The 16,138-nt window shown below is 33.7% G+C and overlaps 1 protein-coding gene across 1 annotated transcript in view; it reads left to right on the top strand.

The window, feature by feature from the left end:
- EPHA6 (EPH receptor A6) overlaps nucleotides 1-16,138 on the top strand; it is a 795,422-nt gene that overhangs the window by 681,036 nt on the left and 98,248 nt on the right. Inside the window, 1 exon segment of the mRNA XM_036218922.1 lies at nucleotides 10,437-10,646. Within this exon segment, the coding sequence (XP_036074815.1) occupies nucleotides 10,437-10,646 (210 nt within the window).

Below are 16,138 nucleotides of genomic sequence, written 5' to 3'. Positions count from 1 at the left end.
AATAACATGTTATAAGGAGGAAGTAAACACACACAAGAAAAATTGAATTAGAATAAGCTTATGAAAAGAGATAGAAGCAAGGGACATAACTTTGTACTGACTCCTGTACTTTATTCTGTCATAAGGTCATTGAAGGATTTTAAACAAATGAGTGGCATGGGTGATATTTGTGTTTCATAAAATATATTTGTTAAACATATTTTTTATATTGAATATATTTATTTTTTCAAAATGTTGTTAGGCAATAATGTGATGACTTCAGCACAGCATGGCACTCAGACACTACATTTGTCCTAAGCACAGACTCAGTACCTGAGGTCAACCTAAGATGAATGGATGTTGAAAAGCTTAAAGGGCCCATGGGGCACAACTCACATAGAAGGGCCTTAAAAGCCACCATTAGGAGCTTGCATTACTGTGGAGACAATGTGGCATGCTAGTGACAGCTCAGATCTGGTGGATGCTGTGCTCTGAGATATGAGAGAGGGTCTGGTGCAGGTCTGCAGCTTTGGAAGTAGCAGACATTATTATGTACAGCTTTCAGAAAACACCTTCCCATCAGGCTAACACTCTCTGTCACTTAGAGGGTAAGCTCCAGATTTCTCAACAGTCAGGTTGAGAGAGCAAAGAAAAAGAAGAATGAAGACAAACTGAATTCTAGCTACTAAGCTCTGAGATGCAGTGTGTAAATATGCCACATTCTCTCTCTTCCATTTGAATCTGCCTTCCTGGGAAAATAACCGTACATCATAAAAAAAATTCGTAGTTTCTTTTTGATTAATATCTGGTAGGAAACCCAAAGATATTAAATCTCAGTGCTCTCACATTTTTCTCCTCCCCTCATAAACAATTCAATTCAATTTGAATTAATATTTATCAAGTGCTGACACAAGCCATAGCAGAATAGTGGATGCTGTAATAGAACTGCTACATAAAAAGGAGAAAATCCATACCCTAACTTAAAAAAAGAAAGACAGTCTTTTTTATACAAGAAAATAGGAATAACATATCAATAGCAACCGGTGCTCTACAAGATAGTATCAAAGCCTATTTAATTCAGTCACCATTTATTAACCACTCACAATATTCAAGAAAACCAATATGTCCTAAACCACACTTGAGAAGGCTATGTTGACAAGGACTAGAAAAAGAAATATAGATTTTGATGGAGGAGAGAGTTGCATCATTTGTAGAGAAATAGATTTGTGCCATACTTCATGTATGAATAAATGAAGCTATTTCTCTCAACCAGACATAGATAAATAAATCCTTATTTGCTAGTTTATCTGGAATATTCTTGTTTGTTTGTTTTTGGTTTCATAGTCTCAGAGCTTTTTTATACTTTGCTTTATTCAGCAAAATTATGCTGCCCAAACTAGCCTAGACAGGGTCATTATGGCAAAGTTTGGGTCAACTCTTTTTCAGACAACTCCATTTAATAAGAATACAGACTCTGGATGACACTGTCTGCATTCAAATACTGACTTTATCATTTACTATGTTATTAAATCTCTTTGTCCTTCACTTTGACCACCTATAAGATGGAGAGAATAACTACACTTAAATCACGGAGTTCTTGAAAAGATTAAATAAGATAATACCTGTAAAAAGCTTATAATTGTGACTGGTTTGTAGTATTTAAAGAATGTTAACTTTTTTCCCCAAGAAAAATGTGGCAATAATTGAAATATGAATTTCCAAAAAAATATATAGAACTATTTTTGGAACTTCTCTTTTGTCAAGGCCACATTTTATAGACAGCAGATAGGTAAATGATAGATGATAGACAGATGATGGAAGGTAGATAGATGATAGATAGATAGATAGATAGGTAGATAGATGATAGATAGATAGATAGATAGATAGATGATAGATAGATAGATAGATAGATAGATAGATAGATAGATAGATAGATAATATATAGATATAGATAGATTATCACAGATCGGGTTTATTGGGAAGCAGATTCTTAAAAGGAGATTTGCATGAAGGAAATTTCTTATGGACAACTCTCAGAATCAACTCCTTTATTCCTATAGCTTCTGGAATTTTGGAAATTGATAGTTCTTAGCTGAGGCCCTCTCTGAGAAATCCCTTTCATGAGAGAAACACATCTCACCCAAGGCCATGATACTTTTACAGGGGTAGTCTGCATCTAGTGATTTGTTGAGGTGGAAGAATAAAGACCCAGCCCCTTTTTTCCAATTTAGACCAACTCTGAAGGGTTTTCCCAAATCCAGAACATTTCATGGAATATACCAAAGCCATTGCTGTGAATGCACTGCACTTTAACTTCTGCTGCTGCCCAATCTTGCTTTCTTCTCTCCCTCACGAATATTAATTATGAGAATGTGTTATCAGGGATCAACATTAACAAAATTAATGAGTTTTACTGCTTCACCAAGTATGTTCTTACACAAAACTATTCTATTTTGTTTGTTTGTTCATGTGACAGAAAAGAATAGGAGAATATTTGTATAGTTTGGTTTGGTGCTACAACCATTATTGTGTTAAGGCTTCTGCAATTTTACCCCACAGAGTTTTATACTATTAATGGAAATGTCAACATAGTACAAAAGAGCAGGTGTGTGTCTTAGTGCTATTATAAAAATACTCTTGACCTTGTGGATCCCTGAAAAGATCATGGCCATTTGAATTAGAAATAAATATACTACATTGTATAGTCCCATGAAAAACAGAGAGAAAGAGGTATATATTCTTTTCAAACACCAAAACCTCATTTTTAAATGATGCCCATACTGTTATTAGAACCATAATTGCTATGTTGCTGATAAGAATGTATATAATTCAAGTCTTTTCAGATATTGGCAATAAGAATAGTTAAAACAATTTTTAAATCACTTGTATGAAATAGAAGAAGAGGGACTACTTCCAAACTTGTTTTTCAAGGCCAGTATTACCCTGATAACAAAGCCAAGCAAGAACAATCCAAGAAAAAAACAACTACAAGCCAATATCCCAGATGAAAATAGACGTAAAAATTCTCAACAAAATATTAGCAAATAAAATTTAACAGTACATTAAAAGTATCATACAACATGATCAAATAGAAGTTATTCCAAGGATGCAAGGATGATTCGACATCCACGAATCAATTAAAGTGATATACCACATTAACAAAATGAAGAAAAAAGAATAATATGATCATCTCAATAAATGCAGTTAAAGCATTTGACAAAATTCAACATCCACTTATGATAAAAAATCTTCTCAACAAGTGAATATAGAGGGAATGCACTTAACATAATAAAAGCCATATATGACAAGCCCACAGCTAACATACTCAACAGTGACAAGCTGAAAGTTTTTTCTCTATGATTAGGGACAAGATAAAGATGCCCGCCCTCATCACTTTTATTCAACATAATATTGGAAGTCTAAGTGAGAGCAATTAGGCAAGAAATAGAGATTAAAAGGTATCCTAATCAGAAAGGAAGCAGTAACACTGTCTCTATTTGCAGATAACATGGTATTATATATAGAAAACCTTAAAGACTCCACCAAAAAAACTAACAACAAGTTATCAGAAAGAAAAATGAAGAAAAAATACCATTTACAATTTAATCAAAAAAGAATAATATATTTAGGAATAATTTTACCCAAGGATGTGAAAACTGTAAGACATTGATAAAAGAAATTAGAGAGGACACAAATAATGGAAAGATATTTTGTGCTTGTAGCTTAGAATTAATACCATTAAACTGTCCAGACTATGCAAAAGCAATTTACAGATTCAATGCTATTCCTTTCCAAATTTTAATGACATTTTTAATCTTTGAATTTATTTGGAATAAGAAAAGACCCCAAATAACCAAAATAATCTTAAGAGAGCAAAGCTGGAAGCATCACACTTTCTAATTTCAAACTATAATACAAACCTATAGTAATCAAAACAATATGGTATTGGCATAAAAATTAACACATAAATCAATGGAACAAAATAGAAAACCCATAAAAAAAAAACCACGCATACATGGTTAATTAAATTAAGACAAAGGAGCCAAGAACATACAATGGGGAAAACAAAGTCTCCTCAATAAATGGTGCTAGGAAAACTGGACAGCCATATGCAAAAGAATTAAACTGGACCCCTGTTATACGGTGTACAAAAAAATAACTCAAAATGGATTAAAAACTTGACCTAAGACCTGAAACTTCTAGATGAAAACAAGAGGTAAGATCCTTGACATTGGTCTTAGCAATGATTTCTTGGATTTGACAACAAAAACAAAGACAACAAAAGTAAATAACAAATGCCGCTACAAAAAATGAAAGCTTCTGCACAGCAAAAGAAACTGTCAACAAAATAAAAGGCAACCTGTGGAAAGGAATAAAATATTTGCAAACCTTATGTCTGATAAGGAATTAACATCCAAAATATATAAGAAACTCATACAACCCAATTACAGAAAATACAACTCAATTTTTTTAATGGGCAAAGAAACTGAATTGAATTTTTTTTCTCAAAAAAAGATATATAAATGGGTAACAAGTAGATGAAAAATGTTTAACATCACTGGTCATCAGGGAAATGCAAATTAAAACCACAAGATATCATCTCACACCTGTAAAGATGACTATTATCAAAAAAATGAGTAAAAATGGTGATGAGGTTGTGAAGAAAAAGGAACCTTTGGACGCTGTTGATGGGAATATAAACTGGAACAGCAACTATGGACAACAGTAGGGAGATTCCTTGAGAAATTAAAAATAGAACTGCCATATGATTCAGCAGTCCCACTTCTGAGTATATATTCAAGGACACTAAACTATTATCTCATAGTATTCTCATGTTCACTGCGGCATATTCACAACAGCCAGTGTATGGAAACAACCTAAATGTCTGTTGATGGATGAGTGGATTAAGAATATGCAAAATATAAATACTCTGCATGTGTGTGTGTGTGTGTGTGTGTGTGATGGAATATTATTCAACCTTGAAAAAGGAAATCCTGCTATTTATCACAGCATAGATGATCTTGGAAGATATTGTAAGGGAAATAAGTCATATAAAAAAGCAAATACTGTATGGTTTCACTTTTAGGTGGAATCTAAAAAAGACACAGAGGCAGGGAGGAAGGGAGGGAAGAAGGGAGGAAGGAAGGAAGGAAGGAAGGAAGGAAGGAAGGAAGGAAGGAAGGAAGGAAGGAAGGAAGGAAGGAAAGAGAAAAATGGAAAAGAAAAGTTGAACTCAGAAAAAGAGCAGAAAAATGGTTGCCAGCATTAGGGGGAGTGTGAGAAATACAGAGGGGTTTGTAAAAAGGTACAAACATTCAGTCATAAGATGAGTAAGTTCTGAGGATCCAGTGTGTAACATGGTGACTATAGTTTATAACACTGTATTGTATTATTTAAGGTAGAACTTAAATGTTCTCACAAAAAAAGGTAAATAACCCTCAAAAAGGTCTTGTATGATAGCCAAAGAGTGAAGTAACTATAATGTCTCTCAAATAAACAAAATGAATAGAATATTATTCATTAGTAAAAACAATAAAATACCAATACACGCTATTACATGAAGGAACTTCGACAACACTAAACTAAGTAAAGGAAGACAGTTGCAAAAGACCAAACACTATATGATTCCATTTGTATGAAATACCTAAAATAGGCAAATCTATAGAGATAGAAAGTAGATTAGTAGTTGCCTAGGGCTGATGGGGGGAGCTGGGGAAAATATGGATCGATTGCTATTAAGTATAGGGCTTCTTTCAGGAATGTTGAAAAGGTTTTAAAATTGATTATGGTGATGGTTCCACAACTCTGTGGATACACTAAAAATGATTATATATTTTAAAAAGTATAAACTGTATGGTATGTGAATTATGTTTCAATAAAACTGTTTTAAAAAATCTTGGAATAAAATATTAGCAAATTAAAGCCTATATTGCATAAAAGAATTATACCCTACAACAAAGTGGGATATACCCTGGTAAGAAAAACTGATTCAACTTTTAAAATTCAAGTAATATCATTAATCATATTAAAATCTAAAAAAGAAAATTCATCTGATTATATAAGTAGACGAAGAAAAAGTGCTGACAAAACCCAATACCAATTTATGCAAAAAAAATAAAATAAAAAAATCTCAGCATTCTAGGAATAGAGGAGAACTTTCTAAATTTGATAAAGGCTACCTCCAAAAAACCTACAGGTAACATCATTCTTAATGGTGAGAAACTTGAAGCTGTCCCACCAAGATCAGAAAAAGGCAAGGATGACTAATCTCACTACTCTTCTTCAATATCATACTGGAAATACTAGCTAATGTAATAAGTCAAAGTGGAGCAGGGGTAAGCATACAGATTAGGAAGGAAAAAATAGAACTGTCATTATTCACAGATGACACATGATTTATGTAGAAAATCTGAAAGAATGAACCAAAAAAAAAAAAAACCGACTAATAAGCAGATATGGCAAGGTTGTAGGATACAAAGTTAATATACAAAAATTAATTGCTTTCCTATTAACAAGCAGAATTTGAAGTTAAAAATACAATACCATTTACATTACCACCCCAAAAAATGAAATATGTAGGTGTAAATCTAATAAAATATGTATATGATATATATGAGGAAACTACAAGACTCTAATAAATAAATTCAAAGAACTAAATATATGGAGAGATATTTTTTGTTCATGCATGGGAAGACTCAAAATTATTAAGATATCAGTTCTTCCTAAATGATCTATAGTTTTAATGTAATCCCAGTCAAAATCTCTAAGTTGTTTGTGGATATCAACAAATGATTCTAAAGTTTGTATGTAGAAGCAAACAACTCAGAATCACCAACATATTATTGAGGAATAAAGCTGGAGGAATGACAATACCCAACTTCAAGATTTATTATAAAGCTACAAAAATCAAGCAGTATATAGCATGGATGAAAGAATAAACAAATAGATCAATGAAACAGAATAGAGAGCCTATAATAAACACAGCCAATTGGTCTTTGACATAAGAGCAAAAGTAATACCGCAGAGCGAACATAGTCTTTTCAACAAATGGTGCTAGAACAACTGGACATCTACATGCAAAAAAAAAAAATGAGTTGACTCAGAACCTTACATCCTTCACCAAAATTAGCCCAAAATGGATCACAGACCTAAATGTAAAAATGCAAAATCATAAAACTTCTAGAAAATAATATCATACAAAACCTAGATGACATTGGATATGGCAATGAATTTTTTAGATAAAACACGAAAGGCACAATCCAAGAAAGAAAGAGCCGGATTCATTAAAATTTAAAACTTCTGCTCTGCAAAAGATAATGTCAAGAAAATGAGAAGACAAGACACAGACTGGGAGAAAATATTTTCACAAGACACAGTTGAGAAAGGACTGTTATCCAGAATATACAAAAAACTCTAAAAATTCAACAAAAGAGAACAATTCATTGAAAAATGAACCAAAGACTTTAACAGACAGCTCACAAAGAAGATATACAGATGGCAAATAAGTGCTTGAAAAGATGCTCCAAATCATATGTTATCAGGGATATGCGAATTAAAACAACAATATAACACTATGCACCTTTTAGAAGCCAAAATCAGTAATACTGACCCAAACACTGGTGAGGATGTGGAACAACAGGAACTTGCCTTCATTGCTGGTGGGAATGCAAAAAAGTACAGCCACTTTGGAAGATCGTTTGGCAGTTTCTATAAGACTAAACATTCTCTTACCATACAATCCAGCTCTTGCCCTCCCTGGTATTCACCCAGGGGAATTGAAAACTTATGGCGGCATTAAAGCCTGAAGCTATAAACATGGTTTAAAAACAGATGCTTATAGAAGCTTTACTTATAATTGCCAAAACTTAGAAGTAACCAAGATGTTCTTCAGTAGGTGAATGGTTAAATAAACTGAGTACATCCAGCAATGGGATGTTATTCAAATACAGCACTAGAAATAAATGAGTAATCAAGACATGAGAAGACATGGAAAACTCTTAAATGCATTTAACTAAGTGAAAAAAGCCAATCTGGAAATGCTGTATGATTCCAACTATGAACATTCTGGAAAATTCAAAATTATAAAAACAGAAAAAGATGAGTGGTTGCCAGGATTGGGAGTGGGGGTGATGAATTGGTGGAACACAAAGGATTTTTAGGACAGTGAAAATGCTCTGTGTGATATTTTGATGGTGTGTACATGTCATTATAAATTTGTCCAAACCTGTAGCATGTACAACACCAAGAGTGAACTCCAATGTAAACCATGGACTTTGGGCGATTGTGATGTGTCAATGTATGTTCATCCATTATAACGAATGTGCCACTCTGGTAAAGGATGTTGATAATGAAAGAGCTATACATATGTATGAACAGAAGGTATGTGAGAAATCTCTGTACCTTACTCTTAATTTTGCTGTGAACATAAAACTGCTCTAAAATATAGTCTTTTTCTTTTTTTTAAGAAATAAGTTGGTGCTTTGTATCACCCTCAGAATAGCTTGGAAATTGAATTTCAAACTAGTGTTAAACAACTATTTTTATTTATGATGTAAGAGTTTATGTTACCAATTGATTTTTCAGGAAAGTGAATTTTCTAACATGTATTACAGTTCCAAAACTACATATAATTATAATAAGGTTTTGTTAAATAATAATTATTATTAAAATAAGTTCAGGCTTCTCTGTATGTTTTGTATGTGATTCTCACTACAACTCTGACTTGGGTTATTCTACTCTCATTATACAGGTAAGGAGACTAAGGCATTCCTTAGTTGTCAGATGCTCCTTTAACATTTTCCACTATGCAGAAATTTTGCACTGACAAGAACTGTGACACCAGGCAACTTCATTTCTAACAGTTAAAAGAACAACCTCTTTAAATTTAGTGTAATGCTTTCTAGGCCAAAGAACTTATGCTTTTAATTCTACTCAAAGGCTTTCAGATCCCTAACAGAGGAGAGGTAGGTAGGGTACATGATAAAAGAGGCAGATTTCATCTAATAGTATACTGTCTAAGAAGATGGATTGGAAACATAAAGAGCTAATAACACTGAAGATTTTCTCTGCTAGGCTATCTTTTATACATTAATTATACAGAAGAGCCTGCTTAAATGGATCCTCTTTCTGTAGAATACTCCTTTAAAGAGAGGCTTCTTTTCCTTACTCTGCACTTGAGCTGGGTGATGTTATTAGAGAGCTTTCAAAGAGATAAGTTGATATAGCAAGACAAAGTTTATCTCATTTATACTATAAGCTTATTCATTTAACCAACTAATAAATCATCACTGTGTAGGAGATTTTGTCACTGATATGGTCAAATCATCCCTGTGTTTAAGGTAATCTGTAGTTTTAAATAGGATATCCATGAAAACCGCTTAACTTTGCAAAAATTTAGGATACTTTTATTTATGCTTCTACCATACTGTTCAAGGTAATGTAGCCCTCTACTCTCTTGCTAGAAGTTTATTTTTTAAATCATTCATAAATAAATATTACCTGATGTACAAAACCAACTTGAGAATCTTTCATGTTTCTCTATATCTCCACTAAAAATGACAATTTCTAAATGACTGAGTAGAATAATATGCATTGTTTTCTAAACTTAAAATATTTTTAGTTTTATTATCTCTAACCTCCAGGGTACTATTCGTATCTGGTCGTATTGGTACACACATCTTGCGTGGATGACAATTGGATGTTTTTATTAATTATATATTATTTTAAAATCAAGGCGAGAGGAATAAGTAGTCAAGGGATTGATTAATACATACCAGTGCTGTACTTGGCTTTTTATGCATGTTTCATTTAATCTTTCTACTGGGAGCTAAAATAGTTCTGTTTTCAGTCAATTGATGATAACTTCCTATTTGCTCTATATAATGAAAGAATGGGAAAATCTTGTTATGATCTGTTTGCATGGTTTTTCCCACCCCATCCTCCCACCCCCTATAGCTTTTCTAAACTTGTTTCTGGTTTATGCAATCAATTTTTTTTCTGAGTGATCATTTTTCACTGTATTTTCAGATATCATAGTTTTATGCAATCCTAAATTTTGCTGACCCATATGACTGGTTCAGAGCTCACAACTGTAGAAAGTGAATTCTATTTTCTTGATAGTCATTGCTATTACCTTATTTGACTTTAGTCCCTCTTATTACTTAAAGTTTTTGAAATTATTTTTTCTAGAAGTTAATTTGGTTATTCGCTTCTATCCTTTGTTTATTCTCCTTCATGACTTCCAGCTAGATTTTCCTTTCCTTTAAATGTCAAACAAATTTTTACATTTTGTTAGGATCATAGTAAATACTCAGAAAACTTGATGCTTATATTCATTGTACTTAGTATAATAGTTTCAAGGATTTTATTTAATACTACACACACACACACAGGTATGCATGCCTGCTTACACACTATATTAAAATAAATCAATGTAAACAATTGGGATTCTCTTTCAGAAACATGATGGCCACTTCACAGTCATCCAGTTGGTTGGTATGCTCCGAGGCATTGCATCAGGAATGAAGTATCTTTCTGATATGGGTTATGTTCATCGGGATCTAGCAGCTAGGAATATATTGGTCAACAGCAACTTAGTATGCAAAGTTTCTGATTTTGGTCTCTCCCGGGTACTAGAAGATGATCCAGAAGCTGCTTACACAACAACTGTAAGTTTACATGTTCTTTTCCAATGTAGTTTGTTTACTTTTATTATTTTTAATGTCATTAGACTGATCTGTTTCTGTTTTTCCAATTTTCTGCTCTTATTTATCATTTTCCCAATTTAACATTATTATTTAATTGAAAAGTATTTGCTTTATCTGAGTGTTTGGTTGAAAACAAAACAGAACAAAACTTTTTTATAGCTAACTGTTTTATTTCTTCCATTGTACCGGGACTTTATTTTAGTATCATGTTTGAAGTCCATGCTGTCACAACAAACTGCCTTTGCCTGTGAGGTATTTTTGATGCTTCAATAATGTCTCCTTTAAATGGAGTTCTGTGCATTGAAGAACATTGCAATCAATTAAATCAGTGATAGTGAAGAGCCAGTGGTTATAAAATGACATTTTTTTTCCTTACAACAAACGCTGTGGAATAATCTGATCATACTTAAAAATGAACAACATAGGTTTCTGAGGAGATGTATAAGTACATTCTAAACCCTTTTTTGAATGATATTTGGGGAAAATGTGAACAAGAATAAAAGGCTAAAACTTTAGAACCAAATTATCACATCTAAATTATATGATCTCAACTTAACTCATGAATAGTTTAAGTATTTCTGAATGCCTCAAAACCAATCCATCCCACTGATCTCTCTAGTTATTGTTTCGAGGAATTCAGTTTCAAAGTCTTTCTTTAGCTATATTAAAGCTAATAATTTTACTATATTCTAAAATTATACTATATTCTGTTATTTTTTAAACAAAACTCTCATTGGCTCACTTGATAGACAACTTGATAGACAACTTCAATGAAAAAGAAATCAGTAAAACTATTCAAAGATGTTTTATTCGCTTCCTTTTTTGTAACCTTATGCATTATTTTAAAAGAGGCAAATCCATTATTTATTTCCCTTTTATTTCATTTTCTATGAGATTCTTTTGAAACTTCACTGTATTCAATTACTCCAGAATGAGTGCAAGTTTAATATTATAAATGAAACATTTTATACCCTTAATATGTTTGCTTTGTAAAAATGTTCTATATTAATTTATCAATGATATTTTTACTAATTTGTCCAACAAAGAAATACAGTTCTAAGGAAAATAAGTTAATCTTTCAGAGTCTGTTGTATAAGGTAGCAGTATCTATTGATCTTTTAATTTGACTGAAAAGCTTCATAAAAATAAAAGTCTATCAAGTCTAAAAATAATTTGTATATTTTAGAAGAAGTATTTTCAACTCCATTTTATGACTGGAAAATGTGATAATTATTTTTTTCAAGGCCTTTATTTTCTTCTCTTAGTTTTATAGCTATATAACTTAAAGTATATTATTTATAGCTATATAACTTATGCATATTATTTCCAACCTTGGAAAATAGTGTTTAAATTTCTTATATAAATATTATAAAACATAATATTTATAAAAATTACAACAAATATTATCCACAAAAAAGAATAAAGTAAGATAGGAACTCAAGAATGAAATAGGTAATAACTACTAGACTCTGACTGTATACCTATATAGATACACTTGAAATCCCTTCAGAAACAATGTTTTGCTGCTTTTTAAAACAAGGCACTCATAACTAAATTTAAGATTCAAATAAAATTGGCAGGCTAACCCAAATCTTAAAGCATATATGTGTTTTATTGGGTCAAATTTGACATATAGATTTCAGGCATATTCTTCTGTCTCATATGATTCTAGAGACTAAGAGACCTAGAACAGTTCTGTTTTAATATAAATCTGACTACAGAATTAAACATCAAATTAAGTAACCAGACTATTAATACTTAAACAGTGCCCCTTAAAGCTATAGATTGTATTTAAATTAAGAAATAAGTCTCTACAATTGAAGTTCCCAAAGATAGATGATTGGATAAAGAAAATGTGATACATATATACAATGGAATATTACTTAACCATAAGAAAAGATTAAAAAAACTGCCATTTGCAACAACATGGTAGGATCTTGAGATTATCATGCTAAGTGAAATAAGTCAAGCAGAAAGAGTTGAAAACCATATGATTTCACATATATGTGTGATATAAAACTAAAAGCAACAAACAAACATGACAAACAGAGACTCATAGACATGGACAGTGAATTAGTGGTTATCAGAGGGAAGGGGGGAAGGAGGAGTTAGATAGGGATAAAGGAGGTCAAATATTTGGTGGCAGAAGCAAATTTAACTTTGGATGGTGAACACACATTGAACTTGAACCGTATTTGATTTAATTAACCAATGTCACACCAATAATTTTAATAATAGATAGATAGATAGATAGATAGATAGATAGATAGATAGATAAAGTCAGTCAGTCTCTGGCTTCCAGTCAAGATGGCAGAGTAGATAAACACTGTGCTTACTTCCTCTGATGACCACATCAGAATTACAACTAAACCACAAAACAATCATCATTGAGAATCACCTGGAGTCTAGCTGAAAAGAAGTCCTACAACTAAGGACATACCCAAGAAGCCACCTGGTGACTGGTTGGAGGGATGGAGCAGGATAGTTTCACACCCACACGTGACAGTCAAAAATCAAAAGGGCTATCTCAGCGGTGGAGGTTTCCCCAGAAGAGCAAGGGTTCCCAGGCCTACACCAGGATCCCCAGTCCAGGGTTCCAGTGCTAGGAAGAGAAATCCCGACATCTGGCTGTGAAAACTGGCAGAGATTGTGGCTTAGTGAGATGGAAGACAGCTGGAATTCCTCTTAAAGGGCCCATGCACGGACTTACTTGCTGATGAGCTCATTCACTCTGAGCTCTAGCCCTGAGGCAGCTGCTCAAAAAGCACTAGGGACATACAGAGAGGAACTGAATTGTCTGGCTTCAGGGCAAGGCCTGTAGGGGCATCTTTCTCTCAGGCAGAAGTGCTGGTAGAATTTACTGTATTTTTTTGAGCACTAACACCCCAGCATACAGATGCAGGTGGTAGCCATGTATGAGTTTCCAAGTCACCCTGATCTTAGGTAATTCCCTAAGACCCCAATCCAACTAGCAAGCTCACTCAAGCTGCTTCCAGAAACTTTTCCATATAAACATCCTATCTTCGTTCATGCTGCAGACTTTCTTAATATCTCTCAAAGGGTCAAAAAACCCCAAACAAGCAGCATCTGAATTCAGCATACATACCATGTACATCTATCTCATTGAGAAGCCCCAAGCCCGACACTAACAGTAGCCACCCTCAGGTCATGCCTTAGCTTCTCTAGACACCTCTAAGCCCAATGCAGGTGGAAGCCATCTGTGAATTGCTTGGTAGCTCATGCTAGGTGGCCTCGGCAGGGCAAAGGCTGTGGCTGAACTTGGCCTGCAGCAGATCCCTCTGGCATGCCCACTGGCCAGCTTCAGACTGAGCTAGAGCACCACCTGGGGCTACAACCGAGGACCACACACCCAAAGAGCAGACTGAGAGGGCACTAACGTCCTGCTAAAGTGAATCCTGTAGAGTCAATTCATCACTGGCTAGTCCTCACAACCAATTCAGCCCAAGAGTCAGCCCTGCCCACCGATTTGTAAACAGCAACCAAAGTTGAACTACAACAGGAGGGCATACACAACTTATACAAGGGACATGCCTATAGTACCTAGCTCAGCTGACCAGGGAAGACTGTGCCACCAGGCCTCATGCCACACCTACTGTATAAGGCCACTCTACTGGGAGACTGGGAGATATAGCAGCTCTACCTAATACATAGAAACAAATACAAGTACTCAGCCAAAATGGGGAGGCAAAAAATATGTCCTAAATAAAAGAACAGAACAAATCTCCAGAAAAAGAACTAAATGAAATGGAAACAAGCAATCTATCAGATGCAGAGTTGAAAACACAGTTATAAAGATGCTCAATAAACTTAGGGAATGAGCAGATAAACTCAATGAAGACTTCAACAATGAGATAGAAAATATAAAATTGGAGATCGAAAACATAAGGAACCAGTCAGAAATGAAGAATAAAATAACTGAAATGAAGAATACCTAAGGAGGAATTAACAGCCAATTAGATGAAAAAGAGAATGGAATCAGTGATTTAAAAGATAAAGTAGCAGAAAACACCCAATTAAAATAGTAACAAGAAAAAAGAATACCAAAAAATGAGGATACTTTAAGGGGCCTCTGGAACAACAAGTATACCAACATTTGCATCATAGGAGTACCAGCAGGAGAAGATAGAGCAAGGAATTGAAAATCTATCTTAAGAAATAATGATGGAAAAGTTTCCTAAACCAGCAAAGGAAATAGACATACAAGCCCAGGAAATGCAGAGTCCCAAACAAGATGAACTCAAAGAGGGCCACACCAAGACACATCATAATGAAAATACCAAGGATTAAAAGTAGAGAGAATCTTGAAAGCAGCAAAAGAAAAGCAGTTAGTTACCTACAAGAGCGCTCCCATAAGACTGTCAGCTAAGAGAGCTCTCATAAGACTGTCAGCTGGTTTCTTAGCAGAAACTTTGCAGGCCAGAAGGAATTGGCATTCAAAGCGATGAAAACCAAGAACCTACAACCAAGATTAATCTACCCAGCAAAGCTATTATTTAGAGTTGAAGGATAAAGAGCTTTTCTAACAAGAAAAAGCTGAAGTTCATCACCCCCAAACTGATATTGCAAGAAATGTTAAAGGGACTTCTTTAAGAAGAAGTAGAAAAAATACTTTCAAAATATGAATAATAAAATGACAATAACTACATATCTATTAATAATTACTTCAAATGTAAATGGATTAAATGTTCCAAACAAAAAATAAGATGGATAAATGGGTAAGAAAACAAGACCTTTACATATACTGCCTATAGGAGACTCATTTCGGGTCGAAAGACACACACAAACTGAAAGTAAAAGGATGGAAAAAGATGTTTCATAAAAATAGAAACAAACAAATAAAAAAGCTGGGGTAACAATACTTACACCGAGCAAAAATAGACTAAAACGAAGGCTATAAGAAAAGACAAAGAATGACCCAGTAATTCCACTTATGGGTATCTACCCAAAAAAACCCAAAACACTACTTTAAAGGGACAGGTGAATTCATATGTTTATTACAGCATTACTTACAATAGCCAAGATATAGAGGCAACCTGGGTATCCATTATGAATAAATAGATAAAGAAGAGGTGGTACATATATACAATGGAATATCTCTCAGACCTTACACACACACACACACACACACACACGAAAACTTGCCACCTGCAACAACATGAATGGATCTAGAGGGTATTATGCTGAATGGAGTAAGTCAGACAGAGAAAGAAAATGCCAGATGAATTCACTTACATGCAGAATCTAAAAAACAGCATAAATGAGCAAACAAAACAGACTTATATACAGAGAACATTTTGATGATTGCCAGACAGGCAGGAATTTGTGGAGCTGGTAAAAAGGGGGAAGAAATTAAGAAGTACAAATTGGTAGTTACAAAATAGTCATGGAAGATGCAAAGTATAGTATATAGTCAATAATATTGTAATAACTAT

Source organism: Rousettus aegyptiacus, unplaced genomic scaffold (genome assembly GCF_014176215.1).
Source record: "Rousettus aegyptiacus isolate mRouAeg1 unplaced genomic scaffold, mRouAeg1.p scaffold_m13_p_4, whole genome shotgun sequence".
In the NCBI taxonomy this organism is placed as follows: Eukaryota; Metazoa; Chordata; class Mammalia; order Chiroptera; family Pteropodidae; genus Rousettus; species Rousettus aegyptiacus.
Note: the sequence above shows the minus strand (reverse complement) of the source record. Positions and strands in the feature narration are given on the sequence as shown.